Raw genomic sequence first — 23,124 nt, 5'->3', positions numbered from 1 at the left:
TAAAGTATGAAAAAGAGAGTTAAGAGAAGAGAGAGAAGGAGTTGTTCATATGAGTGACTGGGGGAATTGTTCTGAACCGTGAGTAATGTAGGGTGGGTTAATTTTTCCACATAAATGAAATAAGGAATGTTGCAGTGGGGCAGTTGTCTCTTTTTTTTTATGTGTCTGGTTTCTTTGGCAATATTGGAGTATTAGTATGTTTGCATTCAATACGACTGCAGCAAAATGCAATGGCCAGGCGTCACAACGACACAGGAAAGCATTATTTAGGCTATATGCTATTCAAAAAGGTCATTCAAGAGAGTCATTGACATTTGAAAGCACTTTCAGAGGAGAGAGAGGATCATTTATTTTTTACCTTAAATTTTGTTTCTTCTCAGTTCTGATTTTCTCTTTTTCTTGTTTCCTCTCTTCAGTGAAGTGACTACAGTGAAGTGACTACCAGGGAAGCTTAAAAAGAGAGAGGGTGAAATTGCGGGCGCTGTGTGTGTGTGTCTGTGTGTGTGTGTGCGGGACAAGACCATGCTCAGGTGTGAGGGAGGGGCAGGGCTGCGGAGGTGGCTGACCCTGGTCACAGGGCTGCTGGAGTGCCTTTGTTTTGCTGGGGCCGTGTTCGGCTGGGCCTCCCTGGTGTTCGTCCTGAAGACAGAAGGCTACTTCAGCTACCTGTGTGTCAACATCCCCGGGGTCAATGGAATGCAATTCCTAGGTCAGTGACTGAGACGCCTCACTGTCACATTAGAGCTTACAATACAAATACATATCTCATGCACACACACACACACACACACACACACCTGTCCATACTGACAGCTCTCTGACTGCCTGTGTGTGTGCGCGCGCGTGTGTGTTTCAGACTGCAGTGGTCAGGATGAACAGTTCTCCCTCATCTTCACCATCGCTTCCTTCATGACCAACTTTCTACTGCTGCCCAATGGCTTCCTGTTCGACCGTTTCGGCACCATGGCAGTCAGGCTGCTGGGAATGTAAGTCTTTGTAGAAACATATTATAAAGCATCACTAAAGCTGCACAGGGTTCATAACCTATATTCAACCGGGATTGATGGTTAGATGTCAATTGTAGTAACGATAACAATCTGGCAAGAGACAACTGACAGAGAGAATGTGAAACAGTCAAATGCAGTGTTGTCGCTAAAACACGGTACTGAACACAGCTACACGAGTCTTGTCTAATCTTAACTTGAGACTGTAACTTGACATTTCACGCAAATCTTCCATTGATCTCAACCACTAATTTGCGCTCAGCCTCGAGTTGCCCGCGAGGATTTGGCCTTTACGTGAAGACAGTATACTATAAAGTCTTGTTAAATGTTAATGCATCTGTTCAAAAGTTAATGAGGCTTTAATAAGTGCTTCATCTCACGGAAATTGAGATTTCTTTGTGTCTAGTCTGTGCTACCTAATGTGACTGATTTCATGGCTGTTAGACAGAGACCGTCAAAGAAAGACACAGATCTATGAAGCACCACATCAGCTGTTATTGCCTGAGCCATAACAGAGAGCCCTCTGTCTGTCTCTCTCTGTACCACTCTCTCCAACAGTTTATCTCTGTCCCTGTCTATCGTTCTCCCTGGTTTTGGTATCTAAGTGACGGTATAAAGCATGTGTGATTACTCTCCAGTGCTAAGTCACTCGTTCTCTGGCTGTCACATCCTGTTATTTCCCTTGGAGGGGTTCCCATGTCTGTGAGCTCTGGGAAGAGCAAGGGAAAGGCAAAGTGTGTGTGTGTGTGTGTTTGTGTTAGCGAAAGAGAGAGAGAGAGAGTAGGCAGAAGGACATGAGAGATATAGTGACTGAAAAGAGAGCCCAAGGGAAAGTGGTGGTGGGGGGGGGGGGGGGGGGGGGGGGGTTCTAGTTTCTTGTTTGAGTAGATCGGACTCAGTGCTGAGTTATTCAAGAGACAGTGCAAGGCAGAGCCAGGGGGTGGTGTCTATGTGACAGCCAGAGAACGAGTGCCAGAGGTTAGGAATAGACCGAGAGTGGACGTGCCAAGCAGAGACAGAAAGAGGGAATGTGAAATAAATGGAGAAGTTGTGTAGTAACTAAGAATGACGTTGGGCAGGATGGAAGAGTTATAGGGTGGAAGAGATTTTGAGCTATAGTTGAAAGGAGCGAGGGCTGGGAGTTATGTTGACTGTGATTGTTCAGAGTGTGGTTGAGCTCGGGGCTGATGGGGTTGGAATGGGCCAACCAGGGTTAATGTGGCACAGAGCCAGTTACTTAACAACATTTCATAGCCACAGATTACAAGACCCGCAACAACATTGGCTGAGCCAATCAGAAGCCAATCCAGATGTTTTTGCTATGGTTAGAGGGGAAATGAAAAGAGAAGCAATGCAAATAGAGTGGAAACTGGAGAGAGAGGTGGAGATGAGAACTGCACCTCCTAGTGAGGGCCAGGAAGACACAGTAGAATAGAGAGAGTGGAGACTAGAGAGAGAGGTGGAAATGAGAACTGCACCTCCTAGTGAGGACCAGGAAAACACAGTAAAATAGAGAGAGTGGAGACTAAAGAGAGAGGTGGAGATGAGAACTACACCTCCTAGTGAGGGCCAGGAAGACACAGTAGAATAGAGAGAGTGGAGACTAAAGAGAGAGGTGGAGATGAGAATTACACCTCCTAGTGAGGACCAGGAAGACACAGTAGAATAGAGAGAGTGGAGACTAAATAGCGAGGTGGAGATGGGAACTACACCTCCTAGTGAGGGCCAGGAAGACTCAGTATAATAGAGAGAGTGGAGACTAAAGAGAGAGGTGGAGATGAGAACTACACCTCCTAGTGAGGACCAGGAAGACATAGTAGAATAGAGAGAGTGGAGTCTAAAGAGAGAGGTGGAGATGAGAACTGCACCTCCTAGTGAGGACCAGGAAGACACAGTAGAATAGAGAGAGTGGAGACTAAAGAGAGAGGTGGAGATGAGAACTGCACCTCCTAGTGAGGGCCAGGAAGACACAGTAGAATAGAGAGAGTGGAGACTAAAGAGAGAGGTGGAGATGAGAACTGCACCTCCTAGTGAGGGCCAGGAAGACACAGTGGAATAGAGAGAGTGGAGACTAAAGAGAGAGGTGGAGATGAGAACTGCACCTCCTAGTGAGGACCAGGAAAACACAGTGAATAGGCTAAAGGCTCTCAGAACAGGACTAGGACAGTAGGAGGGAGAACCAGGGGAAAGAATTAGAGTTAAACCTGAGTCTCTTTTATCATTAACCCCTGCCTGTGTGTGTGTGTGTGGGGGGGGGGGGGGGGGTTCACGCGCACGCCTGGTTGAATTCACATGATGGTTGTGATCACTTATTCTTATTCTCCAGATCACTATACACCACTGGTGCCTTGCTTGTGGCCTTTTCAAGTTCAGGTAAAATCCTTTACTTTTCTATAGTGTAATACTATTTGAGAAAAACAGGTTTGATGGAACAGCTTACACGAACACCATGGAGTTTGATACATTTTTTATCAACAGTTGACAAGATCGTTACACTTTCATCAGCAATTTGCAAGATCTCAAGAGGGATAAGTCTGTTGTTTTTTCTCTCTCAGCTCTGTCCTCTCTCCTCTTCCCGGCCCTGTCCTTCATCGCTGTGGGAGGCATCTTGTTTCTGGTCACCAACATGCAGGTCCGTCCTCTCATATTTATGACCTCCTGAATAAACATCAGTCATGTACACAGCAGTCCTCAGGGTTCTCTCAGTAAACAGGACCGTGACTGAGAACATACCCTTGATGTAACCATGGACAACCTTGCCTTGGGCCATACAATTGCTTCCTTTTGACCTGTGGTTTTGTCAGTCTGTGGTGTGTACTGATGAGAAGCATGAGACACTCAGACACACAGGCCTGGCGAGTTATGTTTCCCCTCCCTGTGGCCCCCTGTAGATAGGCAACCTGTTTGGTTCCGCTCGCTCCACCGTCATCACCCTTTACAATGGTGCCTTTGACTCCTCCTCCGCCCTCTTCCTCATCATCAAGGTAACATTGTTAAACACACCCGCCCACAGACTATCAGTCGGTAGCTGTCCATGAGTTAATTAAGATGATGGTGATTTCTTCCCTCGTGTCTCCCTCTAGCTGCTATTTGAGGTTGGGATCTCTCTACGTGCCTCTTTCCTCTTCCTGGCTGCGTGTGGCATCATCCACCTGGCCAGGACCTTCCTCCTTCTACCCAGAACACACATCCCCTACCCCCTCCCTGAGGGCTACACCTACGGGTAAGAACACATCCCCTACCCCCTCCCTGAGGGCTACACCTACGGGTAAGAACACATCCCCTACCCCCTCCCTGAGGGATACACCTACGCGTAAGAACACATCCCCTACCCCCTCCCTGAGGGCTACACCTACGGGTAAGAACACATCCCCTACCCCCTCCCTGACGGCTACACCTACAGGTAAGAACACATCCCCTACCCCCTCCCTGAGGGATACACCTACGGGTAAGAACATATCTCCTACCCCCTCCCTGAGGGATACACCTACGGGTAAGAACACATCTCCTACCCCCTCCCTGAGGGCTACACCTACGGGTAAGAACACATCTCCTACCCCCTCCCTGAGGGCTACACCTACGGGTAAGAACACATCCCCTACCCCCTCCCTGAGGGCTACACCTACGGGTAAGAACACATCCCCTACCCCCTCCCTGAGGGCTACACCTACGGGTAAGAACACATCCCCTACCTCCTCCCTGAGGGCTACACCTACGGGTAAGAACACATCTCCTACCCCCTCCCTGAGGGCTACACCTACGGGTAAGAACACATCTCCTACCCCCTCCCTGAGGGCTACACCTACGGGTAAGAACACATCCCCTACCCCCTCCCTGAGGGCTACACCTACGGGTAAGAACACATCTCCTACCCCCTCCCTGAGGGCTACACCTACGGGTAAGAACACATCTCCTACCCCCTCCCTGAGGGATACACCTACGTGTAAGAACACATCCCCTACCCCCTCCCTGAGGGCTACACCTACGGGTAACAACACATCCTCTTCCCCCTCCACAGCACAGCGACTGGACAGAAAATAGACCCAAGGAAAGAAGGGAATAAATGTCTGCTGAATGTTTGTTGCTCTTAGAAGAAGGTCAAACAAATACTAGAGACCCCCAGCACACCCCCTGGTCTGTCTGGCCTCCCTGTGTGACTCTAACCAGTGTTGCCGTTACTTCCTGTGACAGGATGAAGAGCCGTGGCCAGGCCAAGACCTTCAGCTCAGAACAGGCAGCAGCCAACGGCAACATGCAGATTGATGATGTCACGGAGGAAATGCCTTTTAACAAGGAGAGCGCAGAGAAAGGTGTCTAGATTTAGGTTACCTTGATGTCAGCTCTGCTCGTTCCCTGGTCCCAAATATTCAGGATTAGCTGCCCTTACAGACCTTGTTTACTACAATTACATAATCTTATGTGAATTTGTAACTGATTTGACCTCTCTAACCCCCTACCCCCTCCTCTTCTCAGTGGCTACTTTCTGGGAGTGTTTCCTGTCCAAGTTCTTCCTCTGGCACCTGGTGTGGCTTTCTGTCATGCAGCTGAGGCACTACCTGTTCATCGGCACCCTCAACCCCATGCTGCAGAGACTGACCCAGGGAGAACCCTCTCTGGGTGCGCACACAATTGTCTATTAACAGGCATTATAGTTCAGTCTTAAACGTTTCTAAATATCTTATTGACATTTAATAAAGTTGACTTAAAGTGTTACCCTTTATTTTAAAGTTACTGTCCATTGTTTCCAGATTTCTATGAAATATGACGTATAATTAATTACAATCATTTTAATAGTTTTCCTTCCAATTCTTTTTTTTATTAAGTATGTTAAAAAGCAGCTTTTCTGTGTTGGAATGGTGTGGGCGTATAGCGGTCATTAAAAATATTCATGTGAGTAGACTGTTGAATGGCCAGCTCATCCTTCTCAGGTGGATGACATCATCCTCTATTAGGAAGTAGCAAAGCATTTTTGAAACGGTCTGTTTGAGAAAATAGTTTGAGGGGGGGGTTTTGTAAAGTGTTTTTTCTCCAATTGATGTTTTGGCCACAAATACGAGTATAGGATGAGTCAACAACATTATTTGGAAATGAGTTAATATTATGTTAACTTTTAAAAGGTAGATGTTCCCAGACATTTACTTTAAAGTGATACCCTTCTCTCTTTTTAAGCACGTCCTTATTCCGCTCTGTTTATCCCTGCAGTGAGCACGTACACCAATGCGTTTGCTGTGACCCAGCTGTGTGGGGTGCTGTGTGCCCCCTGGAACGGCCTCATCATGGACCGACACAAGGGCAAGCCCAGGACCCCCGGTACCAACCTCACCTATACACACTACTACAACCCCCCCTACAACACACATGTGAAACCTCACACACACACACTCCAAACCAAACACACACACACTCCAAACCAAACACACACACACTCCAAACCTAACACACACACACTCCAAACCTCACACACACACACACTCCAAACCAAACACACACACACTCCAAACCTAACACACACACTCCAAACCTCACACACTCCAAACCAAACACACACACACTCCAAACCTCACACACACACACACTCCAAACCAAACACACACACACTCCAAACCTAACACACGCACTCCAAACCTCACACACACACACTCCAAACACTCCAAACCAAACACACTAAGACCGGTTTTAGACTCGTACCAGCGTCAGATTTGAATTTCTCCAGATTTGGAATATGTTCTTATTACATTTTACTGTAGGAACATTTGGCTTGAAGAGCCTCTGACTTTACATTACTGCTCGGAGAGGGGTAAGGGAAGTGGTAGTGTCTGAGTGGCGTAGAAATGTCATGGAGAAGACGGAATTGAATAGAGATTTGCGTCTTTGTGTGTGTGGGTACGTATGTTTGGTGTGGGTACATGTGTTTCTTGTGTGTGTACATACTGTATATGTTTGGTGTATATGTATTTGGTGTGTGTGTGTGTGTGTGTAGGAGTGAGTGAGAAGGAGGCAGACCTGCGTGCGTCGGTGCTCTCCCTGACCCTGACGGCGCTGCAGTGTGTCCTGTTCTCCATCTGTGCCTCCACCCCCTTCCTCCCCCTCCAGTACCTCACCTTCATCCTGCAGGTCCTCAACCGATCCTTCCTCTACGGAGGCCATGCAGCCTTCATCAGCATTGTGTGAGTCACACACACACACACACACACACACACACACACACACACACACACACACACACACACACACACACACACACACACACACACACACACACACGTTGTTTGCAATAACAAACCTAATGGAACAGGATAAGGGGAGCACGGATAGACGCCAACACCTTAGCGTCATACTTTTGTACCGTACTAACAAATCAATTAAATTATCTCTCTTGCCTCTCTCTCTCTCTCTCTCTCGCTGTAGTTTTCCTCCCTGTCACTTTGGGAAGCTGTATGGTATGGCCATGGCTCTGTCTTCAGTGGTTTCTCTGCTGCAGTACCCCTGCTTCATCCTGGTCAAAGGAGTGCTGGGAGGAGACCCACTATACGTGAGTGGAGCTACTGTCATTAGAATGACCAGATATACTACCTTTACCATTGGCAGTGTCGGGGAAGCTACTTTGACGATACGGTTTAACAAGTTACCGAATACTTCACACTGGAAGAGGTCAAGCTACACTGAAGCTACCCTTAAGAAAAATCTACTTTACTTTGCTGAAGTTACTTTGTGATCAATTATCATATCTAAATGTCATAGACTAGAAATAGCAAGAATAAATCACTTTGGAGTCGGATGTTAAAAGAAAGTGTCATTTAGCCCAGTAAACACAAAAACTGTTTCAAGTGAGAAGGTCTGATGCCAAAAAAGAAAGGAAATTCCTATAGTGTTGAGGAGTAGTGAACTACATGTAGTTCAACTAGTCATTTAATTACATTTTGCAGTAGCTTGGTGGTAGTTGAACTAAATTCTAATCTAGGTAGTTTTCAGTAGTTCATTACTTGTTTGCCATGTGGTGATGGCTAACTACTTGAACTACATGTTTTTGTGTTTAAGAGACTAAATGACACATTCTGTTAACATCTGACTCCAGGGTGATTACACGTTCTGTTAACATCTGACTCCAGGGTGATTACACGTTCTGTTAACATCTGACTCCAGGGTGATTACACGTTCTGTTAACATCTGACTCCAGGGTGATTACACGTTCTGTTAACATCTGACTCCAGGGTGATTACACGTTCTGTTAACATCTGACTCCAGGGTGATTACACGTTCTGTTAACATCGTACTCCAGGGTGAATACACGTTCTGTTAACATCTGACTCCAGGGTGATTACAAGTTCTGTTAACATCTGACTCCAGGGTGATTACACGTTCTGTTAACATCTGACTCCAGGGTGAATACACGTTCTGTTAACATCTGACTCCAGGGAGATTACACGTTCTGTTAACATCTGACTCCAGGGTGATTACAAGTTCTGTTAACATCTGACTCCAGGGTGATTACAAGTTCTGTTAACATCTGACTCCAGGGAGATTACACGTTCTGTTAACATCTGACTCCAGGGTGATTACAAGTTCTGTTAACATCTTACTCCAGGGTGATTACAAGTTCTGTTTTGTTCTTGCAATTTGTAGTCTATGACATTTTAGATTTAGATATCATAATTAGTAGCTTCTTAAACTATATTTTCAGAGTAGCTTCCCCGACACTGGTTAGCAACACCGCCACATGGGGCGGCAGGTAGCCTAGTAGTTAGAGCGTTGGACTTACAACTGAAAGGTTGCAAGATCGAATCCCCGAGCTGACAAGCTAAAAATCTGTTGTTCTGCCCCTGAATAAGGCAGTTAACCCACTGTTCCTAGGCTGTCATTGAAAAAAATAAATTTTTATTTTTGTCTAGTTGTTCTGACTTGCCTAGTTAAATAAAGGTCAAATAAAAAAAATATATATATGAAAAAAAAATGGCAAACAATTAATTAAGTACTGAAAACACTACCAAGATTTGAATTTATTTCAATGACCACCCAAGCTACTGTCATGAAATGACTAGTTAAACTATGTGTAGTTCACTACTCCCCAACACTGGCCATTGGTAGAGCTTTTCAGCTTACCATTATGTTCTAAAGTGGAGTTATTGCAGAGTGGTGACCCCATCTCCCTTCCCCCACCTCCTCACTCTCTGTCTTCTCTCTCTTCCCTCTACAGGTGAACATAGCTCTGACGTTACTCAGCCTGCTGGCCTTCATCCATCCTGCCTGTGTCTATCTGCATTGTCGTGGCCTGGCTGCCCGGAGGGGTAAACCCAAGGACTCACCTTCCTCTTAGACCAGCTCTAAAAATACTTTCAAATGGTAATTTCAGCCCTCACTACTATAGGACACCAATAAGAAGAAGAGACTTGCTTGGGCCAAGAAACATGAGCAATGGACATTAGACCGGTAGAAATGTGTCCTTTGGTCTGGAGTTCAAATTGTAGATGTTTGGTTCCAACCGCTGTGACTTTGTGAGATGCAGAGTAGGTGAACGGATGATCCCTGCATGTGTATTTCCCATCGTAAAGCACGGAGAAGGATGTGTTATGGTGTGGGGGTGCTTTTCAAGGCACACTTAACCAACATAGCTACCACAGCATTCTGCAGCGACACCCCATCCCATCTGGTTTGAGCTTAGTGGGACTATTTTTTATATTTTTAACAGGACAATGACCCAACACACCTCCAGGCTGTGTAAGAACTATTTTTACAAAGGAGAGTGATGGAGTGCTGCATCAGATGACCTGGCCTCCACAACCCCCCGACCTCAACCAAATTGAGATGGTTAGGGATGAGTCGGACCGCAGAGTGAAGGAAAAGCAGCAAACAAGTGCTCAGCATATGTGGGAACTCCATCACCACTGGAAAAGCATTCCAGGTGAAGCTGGTTGAGAGAATGCCTAGAGTGTGCAAAGCTGTCATCAAGGCAAAGGGTGGCTATTTGAAGAATCTCAAATAGAACATATATTTTGATTTGTTTCACCCTTTTTTGGTTACCACATGATTCCATGTGTTATTTAATAGTTTGTTTTCACTATTATTCTGCAATGTAGAAAACAGTAAAAAATAAAAACCCTTTAATAGGTGTTCTAAAACTTTTGACCGGTAGTGTAGTTTTATACCATCTATTGCATCTTGCCTATGCCACTCAGTCATTGCTCATCCATGTATTTATACAGTGGCAAGAAAAAGTATGTGAACCCTTTGGAATTACCTGGATTCTGCATAAATTGGTCATAAAATGTGATCTTCATCTAAGTCACGACAATGGACAAACACAGTCTGCTTAAACTAATAACACAAACAATTATATGTTTTTATTGAGCACACCGTGCAGGGTGGGAAAAGTGTGTGAACCCTTGGATTTAATAACTGGTTGACCCTCCTTTGGCAGCAATAACCTCAACCAAACGTTTTCTGTAGTTGCAGATCAGACTTGCACAACGCTCAGGAGGAATTTTGGACCATTCCTCTTTACAAAACTGTTTCAGTTCAGTAATTTTCTTGGAATGTCTGGTGTGAACCGCTCTCTTGAGGTCATGACACAGCATCTCAATCGGGTTGAGGTCAGGACTTGGACTGGGCCACTCCAGAAGGCATATTTTCTTCTGTTGAAGCCATTCTGTTGTTGATTTATTTCTGTGTTTTGGGCCATTGTCCTGTTGTATCACCCAACTTCTGTTGAGCTTCAATTGGCCGACAGATAGCCTTACATTCTCCTGAAAAATGTCTTGATAAACTTGGGAATTCATTTTTCCGTCGATGATGTCAAGCTGTCCAGGACCTGAGGCAGCAAATCAGCCCCAAACCATGATGCTCCCTCCACCATACTTTGGGATGAAGTTTTGATGTTGGTGTGCTGTGCCTTTTTTTCTCCACACATAGTGTTGTGTGTTCCTTCCAAACAACTCAACTGTAGTTGCACCTGTCCACAGAATATTTTGTTAGTAGCGCTGTGGAACATCCAGGTGATCTTTTGCGAACTTCAAACGTGCAGCAATGTTTTTTTTGGACAGCAGTGGCTTCTTCTGTGGTGTCCTCCCATGAACACTATTCTTATTTAGTGGTTTACCTATTGTAGATGTTAGCATGTTCCAGAGATTTCTGTAAGTCTTTAGCTGACACTCTAGGATTCTTCTTAACCTCATTGAGCATTCTGCGCTGTGCTCTTGCAGTCATCTTTGCAGGATGGCCACTCCAAGGGAGAGTAGCAACAGTGCTCTACTTTCTCCATTTATAGACCATTTGTCTTTTTGACATACTTTTGTAACCCTTTCCAGCTTTATGCAAGTCAACCATTTTTAATCTTAGGTCTTGAGAGCTCTTTTGTTCAAGGCATGGTTCACGTCAGGCAATGCTTCTTGTGAATATGAAACTCAAATATTGTGAGTGTTTTTTATAGGGCAGGCCAGCTCTAACCAACATCTCCAATCTCGTTTCTTTGATTGGACTCCAGGTTAGCTGACTCCTGACTCCAATTAACTTTCAAGAAGTCATTAGCCTAGGAGTTCACATATTTTGTTCCAACCTACACATTCAATATAGACAAGAAAAATACAATAATTTGTGTGTTATTAGTTTAAGCACACTGTGTATGTCTATTGTTGTGACTTAGATGAAGATCAGATCAAATTGTATGACCAATTAATGCAGAAATCCAGGTAATTCCAAAGGGTTCACATACTTGTTCTTCCCACTGTATGTATATATTTATACCACTCCTTTACTTAGATTTGTGTGTATTAGGTATTTGTTGTGGAATTGTTAGATTACTTGTTAGATATTGCTGCAGTCGGAACTAGAAGCACAAGCATTTCGCTCCTCTTGCAAAAACATCTGCTAACCATGCGTATGTGACCAATAAAATTTGATTTGCCTCTTAAAGCAGTATTAACTACCCGTGCACTGTGACACTGCTGTCCAAACCCCTACACTCATGTTTTACATTGTAGGATCCAGGCAGTCAAGGAAAACATATCTAGTGTTTATTACGCTGTTTAGAATAATGAATGTGATAATCAGTTTGATGTATTTTAGGAATTCTAAGTCATTTACAGATCGGAGAAACTGCTCAGTTGGACGGGAGCAAGATGCTCAGATGATGAGATTACGCCTGGCTTTCAACATAACCACACATACTGAACTGATCACATGTTCCACCCTGGGTCCCCAATGTTTCAAATTCAAAAAGAATTCAAAACGGCTCTCTTCGAGAGTCTGAGAGATCATTTTTGTCAGGAAAGGCTGTACAGGTCTACCACCTACTGGTTTAACTGGGGGAAACAGCCTGTTTCCAGAAGGACTTTACTTCACCTGTGAACAAACCATGTCATGATGAGGGTGTTTTAAAGCGTTAAATCAACTAATCACATAACAGCAATAACCTTTATTGGGTTCACTGGCGATTTTGTATGAGAAAGCATGTGTTGCACAGCACCATCAGCACCACACTGAATATACCGGAGTTTCTGGTATATATATATATATATATAAAAGAGTTAGAGCACCTATGCCTTAAGCATGGAAGTCAACAACATTGAAGAGACCATTACATTTGTATTGGGAATGTACTGTATTTAATGCAAAATGGATTACTTCACATTGTATTACGCATATAATGCAGTATACTTTACCTGATGACTCACCAATAATGTATTTCCTTTGCTCTATCAATCGCTACATACATTACGTCTGAAACTAACATCCTAGAAGTCATTTGAGGGACTTCAAAATGAGGGGCGTGGCGCAAAACAAATGAGTCAGCGATCGGGTGGTCTCTAACAAGCCAGAGTATCAAAGTTGATCACGTCTTCATGTAGGCTGGCTCTGGCCTAACCTAATGAAGCAGGTGTAAAAGAAACACCTTAAACAAGATCCCCTACGTACTGGTCTTGAGAAGAAAATAAAAAACTGTCGGGGGAGGTTCCCTTCTGAACTGTTCAACCAATCCAGTAAATGTGGAGGGATGAGTTAAAATGAAGTGTCGCCTTGTTAAGGTCCAAAAGTAGAAGCCATGTCACAGGCTCTTTCCACCCCCCCCCCCCCCCCCCCCCCCCAAAAAAGGAACATCCGGTTGTAGGACATGTATATTATTAAATGTATATTATTTTATACTAATACATTTGCTCAGAGAAAGAGATTGTTTAACATATAAAACATCTCAAAAAGATTGGGATCAAAATGATTGGATCCCCTGTTTTAAATACCCCAGCTAGGACAACAACACTGAGCCTTCTTCTAAAATGTTTTATGAGATTGGAGAACACATTGGGAAGGGATCTTAGACCATTCCTCCATACAGAATCTTTCCAGATCCTTGATATCCATCATCTGTGCTTATGGACTGCACTGTGGTGGCTCTTTGATGTTATGGGACTATATTGCTTCCACTGGTCCTTGGGCCCTTGTAAAAGTCAACGGCATCATGAACTTTACCCTGTACCGGGATATTTTAGCCCAAAAACCTGGTTGCCTCTGCCAGGAGGCTGACACTTGGCTGCAAGTGGATCTTCCAGCAAGACAATAACCGCAAGCACACATCAACATCCGCTCAGAAATGGGTTATTGACCACAAAATCAACATCAAGTCTCCAGACTTGAACCCCATTGAAAACCTGTGGTTTGAATTGAAGAGGGCAGTCCATAAGTGCAGGCAAAGGATTTTTACTAGGCCTAATCAACAACAAACAAAAAAATAAAACATTCGGAAGAACCAGAACTGCTACCATAGGCCTAAACAACACAGCCATAAGAACAGAGCAGGCCGGGGCTCAGGGTTGGAATATCCACTGCAGTGTGTAATGCAGTCTGGTTGTATTTACACCATCCCAGCAGCTATCTTAGAAATATAACTTTGCTCTGTGCTTCTCCCAGCATGCACTTCGCAGCCTATAGTCTATGGATCATTTGATTGAGACTACACTAAATAGCCTACAGGAACACTTGATATTGCTCACTCAGCAGAGAATCAGAGATGAGGGGCGGCATCGGACGCACCGATATATAGACTTACAAGCAACTCATTCTAAAACACTGAGAAATACAGACATTTCATCAATTACAAATAACAACAAAATCTCCCCAGGACAAAAAATACTAAACACTCCTCTGGACTGAAATGTTAAAAGCATGACTCTGCCCCATTTTCCTCCAGGTACCCATTATGTAAATCGGGATCCATCCCTAAAATAAATACAAAAATGTTGCATAAATTTATTTCATACAGTCTTTTTAGCTCGTCTTTATCAAGGCATCCAAAAATTCCAGACCCCACCGTAAACATTACATTACCACACAACACCCAGTGTTGTCATTGCTCATCCTCCTGTTCCTTCATTTGCTGTAAAGACCCATGCTTTCTGCCTATGTGATCATCCAGGTACTTGCGACGGGTGAAGCAGCTGCCGCACGACTTACACTTGTGTGGCTTTTCTCCCGTGTGCGTACGTCGGTGCGCGTTGAGAATACTGGTCTGGGTGAAGCTCTTAGCACAGTGCTCACACTTGTATGGCCTCTCCCCAGTGTGCATTCTCATGTGGATGTTGAGGTACTTTGGGTTGACAAAACTCTTGTTGCACTCCGTGCACTTTGTCTTCTCTTGCTCTGCCATATTTGGCCCCTCACTACCCGACACGTGCAGCTTCAGATGCATCCGCAGGTACTCCGGCCGATTGAAGGCCATGGCGCAGTGTTCGCAGCTGAATGGTTTCTCTCCGGTGTGAATCATCTTGTGGCGGTCCAGGTGGGACTTCTGGATAAAATGCTTCCCGCACACATTGCACAGGTGTGGCCTCTTTTCCTTGTCCGTGTGGGAGTACATGTGGCGTTTGAGGTATGTGAGGTGGGTAAACTGTTGGTCACACTCATTGCATATGAAGTCCTTGGTCCCCTTGTGGTGAACCTGCATGTTGTGAATCTTCAGGGTGGTTTTGCTGCCGTAGTCTTTGCCACACTCTTCACAGTGGTAAGGCTTCTCCCCTGTGTGACGCTGAAGGTGCCTACTCAGCGCAGCCCTGTTAGGCAGGACCTTTTCACAGAAACTGCAAATCTGAAGTGTTTTCACCCTTATCCTTTTCTCTACAGGTGGTGTGAATCTTATTCTTGGTGCCTTCAAACCCATGGCACCTTGCTTTTTGCCTTTCTTTTTAACGGTGACGTTTTCAGAATCTGACTTCATTGTCTTCTTGCTCTTGGGTCCTCTCTTTCTCTTTGCAGGTAACACCTCGTGTTCAGTCTCCTTCTCTGAATGGTCAGAACAGTGCCACTCCTCTTCACTTAAGTCTTTAGACTCAGTCTGGGAGCCTTGGTCACTCTGCTCACTTAGGTCCTTAGACCGAGTCTTGGCATCTTGGTCACGCTCTTCTTCATGTAAGTCCTTAGGCCAGGTCTTGGAAATATGTTTGCCTGATTCACCATCACTCTCTGTGTCGCTGGCCTCCTTGGGAGGACTCTTGGATCTCTTCTTTTTAGATTTCTTAGACCTCCTCTGTCTTTTTCTGAGGGTCGTGTCTTCAGCGTGTTCTTCCGTCTTGAAGTGGGCACTTTCAACTTCCACCACGTCTTCAGAGGAAGTCCTGGTTCTTACCTTTTTAGACTGGCTATGTTTCTTTCTAGGGGGAGTTTCTTCAGCCTGTTCTCCCAATTCATAATGATCACTTTCAGCTTTGTCCTCTCCACGAGGCGTAGTTTTTTTGGGGGGGCTGCGCTGCTTCCTCCTCTTAGAAGCAGAGCCCACTTCAGTCTCCTTCTCCACAACGTCCTCCACCTCAGGCTCAGACACCGTATTATATTTTTCAGTCTCCGCTTCAAATACATCGAAGTCACTAGATTGCCTCCTTTTTCTGGGGGAAGCCACCCCAGTTTGTTCATCTGACAAATTGTCATTATCCTCCTCCTTGCAGCAAATATTGGTCCTTTTCTTTTTTGAGTTGCTGTATTTACATTTTCTTTTTGTGCTCTCTTCTAGCTGTTCACCAGACTCGGCCTCGGAACAGTCACCACAATCATTTGATGGAGACTTTGTTCTTGTCTTTTTGGAGCTGCTTATTCCGTTCCTCCTTTTCGGTGGGGAGGCCTCCTTGTCGCTCTCCTCCCCAGAACCAGACACGGGAGAAAAGCCCCTCTCTTGTTCTTTTAGAACACTAGAACGTGTCCTGGGACTTTGCCTCCGGGAGTTTCTCTGAGGAGTTCTCAGCTGCCTCTCGGAGCTTTGAGGAGTGGCCACCTCCGGCTGTTGTTCTTCATGATAGGCAACCGGTTCTGTGTGAAACAGAGGGGTGGTTTTAGATTTGTTTTTTTTAACTTTATTTTTATAATTCCAAAGTTATAAAAAAACAACATGAATGAAGGAATTACATTTTATTTTCATGTGAAATATCTCCAAATGTCAACCCATCCCTTATGGAATTAATTGACACAAACAAACATTATGGTAATTAAATGATCATTCTTCTTCCGGTGTTCTCTGCAATGCACATTGCATAAAGAGTAAAAAATAAAACATTTATATAAAGAAAATGTAAGGTAAAAATCTATACAAAATAGTAAATTACATCCCTAAGAGCAGTAAAATAATAATTATATATATATATATATATATATACACACACACACAGTGGGGAGAACAAGTATTTGATACACTGCTGATTTTGCAGGTTTTCCTACTTAAAAAGCATGTAGAGGTCTGTAATTTTTTTATCATAGGTACACTTCAACTGTGAGAGACTGAATCTAAAACAAAAATCCATTAAATCACATTGTATGATTTTTAAGTAATTCATTTGCATTTTATTGCATGACATAAGTATGTGATCACCTACCAACCAGTAAGAATTCCGGCTCTGACAGACCTGTTAGTTTTTCTTTAAGAAGCCCTCCTGTTTTCAACTTATTCATTACCTGTATTAACTGCACCTGTTTGAACTCGTTACCTGTATAAAAGACACCTGTCCACACACTAAATCAAACAGACTCCAACCTCTCCACAATGGACAAGACCAGAATGCTGTGTAAGGACATCAGGGATAAAATTGTAGACCTGCACAAGGCTGGGATGGGCTACATGACAATAGGCAAGCAGCTTGGTGAGAAGGCAACAACTGTTGGCACAATTATTAGAAAATGGAAGAAGTTCAAGATGACGGTCAATCACCCTCGGTCTGGGGCTCCATGAAAGATCTCACCTCGTGGGGCATCAATGATCATGAGGAAGGTGAGAGATCAGCCCAGAACTACACGGCAGGACCTGGTCAATGACCTGAAGAGAGCTGAGACCACAGTCTCAAAGAAAACCATTAATAACACACTACGCCGTTATGGATTAAAATCCTGCAGCGCACGCAAGGTCATGCCCAGCCCCGTCTGAAGTTTGCCAATGGCCATCTAGATGATCCAAAGGAGGAATGGAAGAAGGTCATGTGGTCTGATGAGACAAAAATATAGCTTTTTGGTCTAAACTCCACTCGCTGTGTTTGGAGGAAGAAGAGGAGGAGTACAACCCCAAGAACACCATCCCAACCGTGAACCGATGGAGGTGGAAACATCATTCTTTGGGGATGCTTTTCTGCAAAGGGGACAGGACGACTGCACCGTATTGAGGGGAGGATGGATGGGGCCATGTATCGCGAGATCTTGGCCAACAACCTCCTTCCCTCAGTAAGAGCATTGAAGATGGGTCGTGGCTGGGTCTTCCAGCATGACAACGACCCGAAACACACAGCCAGGGCAACTAAGGAGTGGCTCCGTAAGAAGCATCTCAAGGTCCTGGAGAGGCCTAGCCAGTCTCCAGACCTGAACATCTTTGGAGGGAGCTGAAAGTCCGTATTGCCGTGCACAGCCCCAAAACCTGAAGGATCTGGAGGTCTGTATGGAGGAGTGGGCCAAAATCCCTGCTGCAGTGTGTGCAAACCTGGTCAAGAACTACAGGAAACGTATGATCTCTGTAATTGCAAACAAAGGTTTCTGTACCAAATATTAAGTCCTGCTTTTCTGATGTATCAAATACTTATGTCATGCAATAAAATGCAAATGATTTACTTAAAAATCTGGATTTTTGTTTTAGTTTCCGTCTCTCACAGTTGAAGTGGACCTATGATAAAAATTACAGACCTCTACATGCTTTGTAAGTAGGAAAACCTGCAAAATCGGCAGTGTATCAAATACTTGTTCTCCCCACTGTACATATACAGTTGAAGTCGGAAGTTTACATACACTTAGGTTGGAGTCATTAAAACTTGTTTTTCAACCACTCCACACATTTCTTGTTAACAAACTATACTTTTGGCAAGTCGGTTAGGACATCTACTTTGTGCATTTTTCCAACAATTGTTTACAGACAGATTATTTCACTTATAATTCACTGCATCACAATTCCAGTGGGTCAGAAGTTTACGTACACTAAGTGGACTGTGCCTTTAAACAGCTTGGAAAATTCCAGAAAATTATGTCATGGCTTTAGTAGCTTCTGATAGGATAATTGAGGTCAATTGGAGGTGTACCTGTGGATTTATTTCAAGGCCTACCTTCAAACTCAGTGCCTCTTTGCTTGACATCATGAGAAAATCAGCCAAGTCCTCAGAAAAATAATGTGTAGACCAGTCTGGACCACGTAGCCATCATACCGCTCAGAAAGGAGACACTTTGTCTCCTAGAGATGAACGTACTTTGGTGTGACAAGTGCAAATCAATCCCAGAAAAACAGCAAAGGACCTTGTGAAGATGCTGGAGGAAACAGGTACAAAAGTGTCTATATCCACAGTAAAATGAGTCCTATATCGACATAACCTGAAAGGCCGCTCAGCAAGGAAAAAAACCACTGCTCCAAAACCATCATGAAAAAGCCAGACTACAGTTTGCAACTGCACATGGGGACAAAGATCATACTTTTTGTAGAAATGTCCTCTGGTCTGATGAAACAAAAATAGAACTGACCATCGTTATGTTTGGAGGAAAAAGGGGGAAGCTTGCAAGCCAAAGAACACCATTCCAACCGTGAAGCACGGGGGTAGCAGCATCATGTTGTGGGGGTAGCAGCATCATGTTGTGGGGGTGCTTTGCAGCAGGAGGGACTGGTGCACTTCACAAAAGTGATGCATCATGAGGGAGGGAAATTATGTGGATGTATTGAAGCAACATCTCAAGACATCAGTTAGGAAGTTAAAGCTTGGTCGCAAATGGGTCTTCCAAATGGACAATGACCCCAAGCATACTTCCAAAGTTGTGGCAAAATGGCTTAAGGACAACAAAGTCAATGTATTGGAGTGGCCATCACAAAGCCCTGACCTCAATCCCATAGAGAATTTGTGGGCAGAACTGAGAAAGCGTGTGCGAGCAAGGAGGCCTACCAACCTGACTCAGTTACACCAGCTCTGTCAGGAGGAATGGGCCAAAATTCACCCAACTTATTGTGGGAAGCTTGTGAAAGGCTACCCGAAACGTTTGACCCAAGTTTAAATGGTTTAAGGCAATGCTACCAAATACTAATTGAGTGTATGTAAACTTCTGACCCACTGGGAATGTCATGAAAGAAATAAAAGCTGAAATAAATCATTCTCTCAACTATTATTCTGACATTTCACATTCTTAATTGGCCTAAAACAGGGAATTGTTACGAGGATTAAATGTCATAAATGGTGAAAAACTGTATTAATGTATCAGGTAAACTCTGACTTCAACTGTACATAACACTGTATATATACACACATACATACAAACATACATAACATATACAGATACAGAAATACAGAAATCAAAAGAAACAGAAGTCACTAGAACCCAGTCTGGCACGAAGAGAAGATTCATATGGGAGACAAACCTACACACAATCTATATACACACATGCCATTAACCACATTGAAGATACATATTTTTATTATTTAATTACAGGTAGCCCTTTTTCTTTTATTCCAGGCATCATCTAAATATTCTCAACAAACAAAAATACACAATGGACAACAACAACAAAAACATTTCCATTTTTACTCATCGCTCAGCCACATAATGCCAGGATATATCTGGTGTGCTTTCTGGAATAAGAGCAAGTGTATATGGTGGTAGAAATGGCAATAGAGGACACAATGAGTTTCATTCTCTATTTCTTCCAGGTCACAATAGTTACATAGTGTTTCCTCTTCTATTTCACCACAATACCGAACGGTTTCAATACGCAGAGGCAATATCCCTGATCTTCCCTGTGCACATAGCGATCTCTTGCTTTTAGGTAGGTTATACATAATATATCTCTCACTCACGAATACACCCATAATCAAACAAAAGGTTCTCAATTTGGGTTTTTGATTCATCTCCTCCACCCATTATTTTTTTCCAATATTGCATCAACAGTTCTTTTTTAATCATATCTATGTCTCCCTTCATTTGGTTTTCGTACAGATGTTCACAGTCAGACTTGAAAAAGGTCGGACATTTCAGTTTCCCAGGCTCCCCCTATGTATAGATCCCATTAAAAAAAACTTGACTAGCTATTCTGGCAGTTGGCATATCCAACAGTCTATTCCAAAGTATCACAATACACACCTTCCATCTCACCTCACTGGGTTCCCAGCCCATATCCCCAGTTATTGCAAGTATAGGTGCAAACTTGTGGCCACCTAAAAAGTAACGTACTGCTCTGTTGTGGACATGTTCGTTTTTAAAACACCTCTTAGAACCCCACACTCCTAATGAATAGTCCATCACAGGACACACACATGTCTCATACAATTTGGAATACGTGGCATAACCAAAATCCTTGAGTGGTTTTGTTTTTTCCTATAACTCCCCCAAGAGCTCTACTTGCTGAGTCGGCCAGGGCTGATGTTCCGTATAGAGAGGTAATATGTTCATCAATAAAAAGACACAAATATTTATAATTGCTAGTAAACTCACGAATGTCTTCACCAAAACAAAACTGAAAAACACTTCTCTTAGTACCTGGTTTTCTAAAATGCCTTGTGTTTTTGTCAACAAGTTGTAAAAAAAAAACATGTATCATTCTAAGATTATTTCTGGAACATCTCTATCAATACGGGATTTACAGAGTTGAATAAAACATGTCGATAGAAACTTCTTGAATAATAGTTCTTGAAGATATGATTTAATATGAGTGTAAACTGCATGGTGGAGAGAGCATTACGCTGTCCTTTTGCAGCGTAGAGTAGAATAAAATACAACATGTAGTTTCTATGGACTAAATGTGTAGTATTTCTCATTAGGTTTTCCAAGGATAATTAAACACAAACTGTTCCTAACAAGAATCCCCAATGAAGTTATGATGTATTAATTTAGGCCTTAGGACTCACTAAGGTTGACCAGATGTGTGTGCAGGGAATAGCCATATAGCCTATGCCTCTGTGCTGTTCTATCAGGTATTATAAACTGGGTGGTTTGAGCTCTGAATGCTGATTGGCTGACACCAGTGGTATATTAGCCCTTATACCACTGGTAAGACAAAACACGTATTTTTACAGCTTTAATTACGTTGGTAAACAGTTTATAATAGCAATAAGGCACCTCGGGTGTTTGTGGTATATGGCCAATATACCACGGTTAAGGGCTGTGTCCAGGCACTCTGCGTTGCGTTTGGCCGAAGAACAACCCTTTCGCCGTCGTATATTGGCCATATACCACCCACGCTCGGGCCTTACTGCTTAATTAGCTCAGTGTAAGCTTTAAAACCCTACTTGAAGTCATTGCCTTCTTGCCTGATGATTCTGCATTTGATGAAACATAAACCAGCTAATAGCTAGCTTGTAACGTTAACATTTTATGGATACTTTAGCAAGTCACTTACTTCTTTTCGATCTCCGTGTAGCAGATTTATTCGAAATAGTTTTTACAATATCGGTAAGGTATAATTTCATAAACTTCCACTCAACCTGCTCACTATCGCCCATTGTTGTCAACTAGCTACCAGGCTAGCTTCAAGACGTGAGGAAAGCAGGACATTCTTTTCAAAATAAAAGTCCCCCACGAAGTAGAAAAGTGTCAATAACCTGTATTTATTCAAGATATATGAAAAATAATTGTCAAAACATTAACAATGATTCATATTTGTGTGACATTTGCATTAAATTGTGGGTTTAAAACATGTCCCAGTGTCAAATAAAGAATAACACATTTCTGCATAAGAGCACATACAAATATTGCACTGTACAGGAAAAACTATAGATTGTGTGTCCATAAAACCAGGGTCCAATCAACTCACTACAATCCCTAGAATACAAAACAGACGAGTTTGAACAAAAAGCTAGGTCATAAAAAAATGTTGCTGGCCCCTCCATAGTCGCCAATGCAATTCACTGTAATGAAATACTGTACACATTGGACTGTAGAGGGAAAAAAAAATGTACTACCTGTCTCAAATAGTAGGGTATTTTTTACCCTTATTTTACCAGGTAAGTTGACTGAGAACACATTCTCATCTACAGCAACGACCTGGGGAATAGTTAGAGGGGAGAGTAGGGGGGCGAGGGGGGGGGGGGGTGAGCCAATTGGAAGCTGGGGATGATTTGGTGTCCATGATGGTATGAGGGCCAGATTGGGAATTTAGCTAGGATGCCAGGGTTAACACCCCTACTCTTATGATAAGTGCCATGGGATCTTCAGTGAACACAGAGAGTCAAGTCCCCCGTTTAACATCCCATCCAAAAGACAGCACCCTACACAGGGCAATGTCCCCAATCGCTTCCCAGGGGAATTGGGATAATTTTTTAGACCAGAGGAAAGAGTCCCTCTTACTGTCCGTCCAATACCACTTTCAGCAGCATCTGGTCTCCCATCCAGAGACCAACCCTGCTTAGCTTCAGAGGCAAGCCAGCCGTGGGATGCAAGGTAGTATGCTGCTGTCTCGAATAAGCAAATATATTTAGTTTTGGAGGGGAACTTTGTCATACAGACTGTTGCTGGCTTGTCCCCTCCATAGTCCCCAATGCAATACACTGTATTTGAAATACATATTGGACTGTAGACAGAACAAACTTTACTACCTGTCTCAAATAAACTGGTGTGGAAAATACTCAGTAGGTCTCTAACCAAATATAGTTTGTTTTGAATGGGGACTGTGCACTGGCGGAGGGGCCCATGAACTTGTTTAGAATGACAGGAA

At 43.6% G+C, this 23,124-nt stretch overlaps 2 protein-coding genes across 2 annotated transcripts; one reads left to right on the top strand and one right to left on the bottom strand.

Annotated features, from left to right (window-relative positions):
* Positions 1-418: 418 nt before the first annotated feature.
* Positions 419-9,651, top strand: LOC109905975 (solute carrier family 43 member 3-like). The gene is made up of 12 exons (XM_031790166.1): positions 419-709; positions 857-986; positions 3,331-3,377; positions 3,560-3,636; positions 3,896-3,988; positions 4,088-4,227; positions 5,196-5,314; positions 5,478-5,621; positions 6,207-6,314; positions 6,985-7,171; positions 7,413-7,536; positions 9,199-9,651. Exons 1-12 carry the CDS (start codon positions 523-525, stop codon positions 9,316-9,318), a joined length of 1,476 nt encoding a protein of 491 aa, XP_031646026.1. The 5' UTR covers positions 419-522; the 3' UTR covers positions 9,319-9,651.
* A 2,933-nt stretch (positions 9,652-12,584) lies between these two features.
* On the bottom strand, positions 12,585-21,966 carry LOC109905209 (zinc finger protein 37 homolog). Its single transcript, XM_020502458.2, has 2 exons — positions 21,811-21,966; positions 12,585-16,283 (listed from the first exon to the last, which is right to left on the bottom strand). Exons 1-2 carry the CDS (start codon positions 21,911-21,913, stop codon positions 14,335-14,337), a joined length of 2,052 nt encoding a protein of 683 aa, XP_020358047.1. The 5' UTR covers positions 21,914-21,966; the 3' UTR covers positions 12,585-14,334.
* Positions 21,967-23,124: the final 1,158 nt, after the last annotated feature.

Source organism: Oncorhynchus kisutch, linkage group LG15, assembly GCF_002021735.2.
Source record: "Oncorhynchus kisutch isolate 150728-3 linkage group LG15, Okis_V2, whole genome shotgun sequence".
Classification (NCBI taxonomy): Eukaryota; Metazoa; Chordata; class Actinopteri; order Salmoniformes; family Salmonidae; genus Oncorhynchus; species Oncorhynchus kisutch.
This window is presented reverse-complemented; position numbering and strand designations above follow the sequence as displayed.

Bases quoted from the DNA above. Each gene is read 5' to 3' on its own strand.
- LOC109905975 (XM_031790166.1), top strand. From the start codon at position 523: ATGCTCAGGTGTGAGGGAGGGGCAGGGCTGCGGAGGTGGCTGACCCTG. The intron at 710-856 runs GTCAGTGACTGA...TGTGTGTTTCAG, and splicing joins CAATGGAATGCAATTCCTAG to ACTGCAGTGGTCAGGATGAA. The intron at 7,172-7,412 runs GTGAGTCACACA...CTCTCGCTGTAG, and splicing joins GCAGCCTTCATCAGCATTGT to TTTTCCTCCCTGTCACTTTG.
- LOC109905209 (XM_020502458.2), bottom strand. From the start codon at position 21,913: ATGGGCGATAGTGAGCAGGTTGAGTGGAAGTTTATGAAATTATACCTT. The intron at 16,284-21,810 runs GTAAGTGACTTG...TGTTTCACACAG, and splicing joins TACACGGAGATCGAAAAGAA to AACCGGTTGCCTATCATGAA.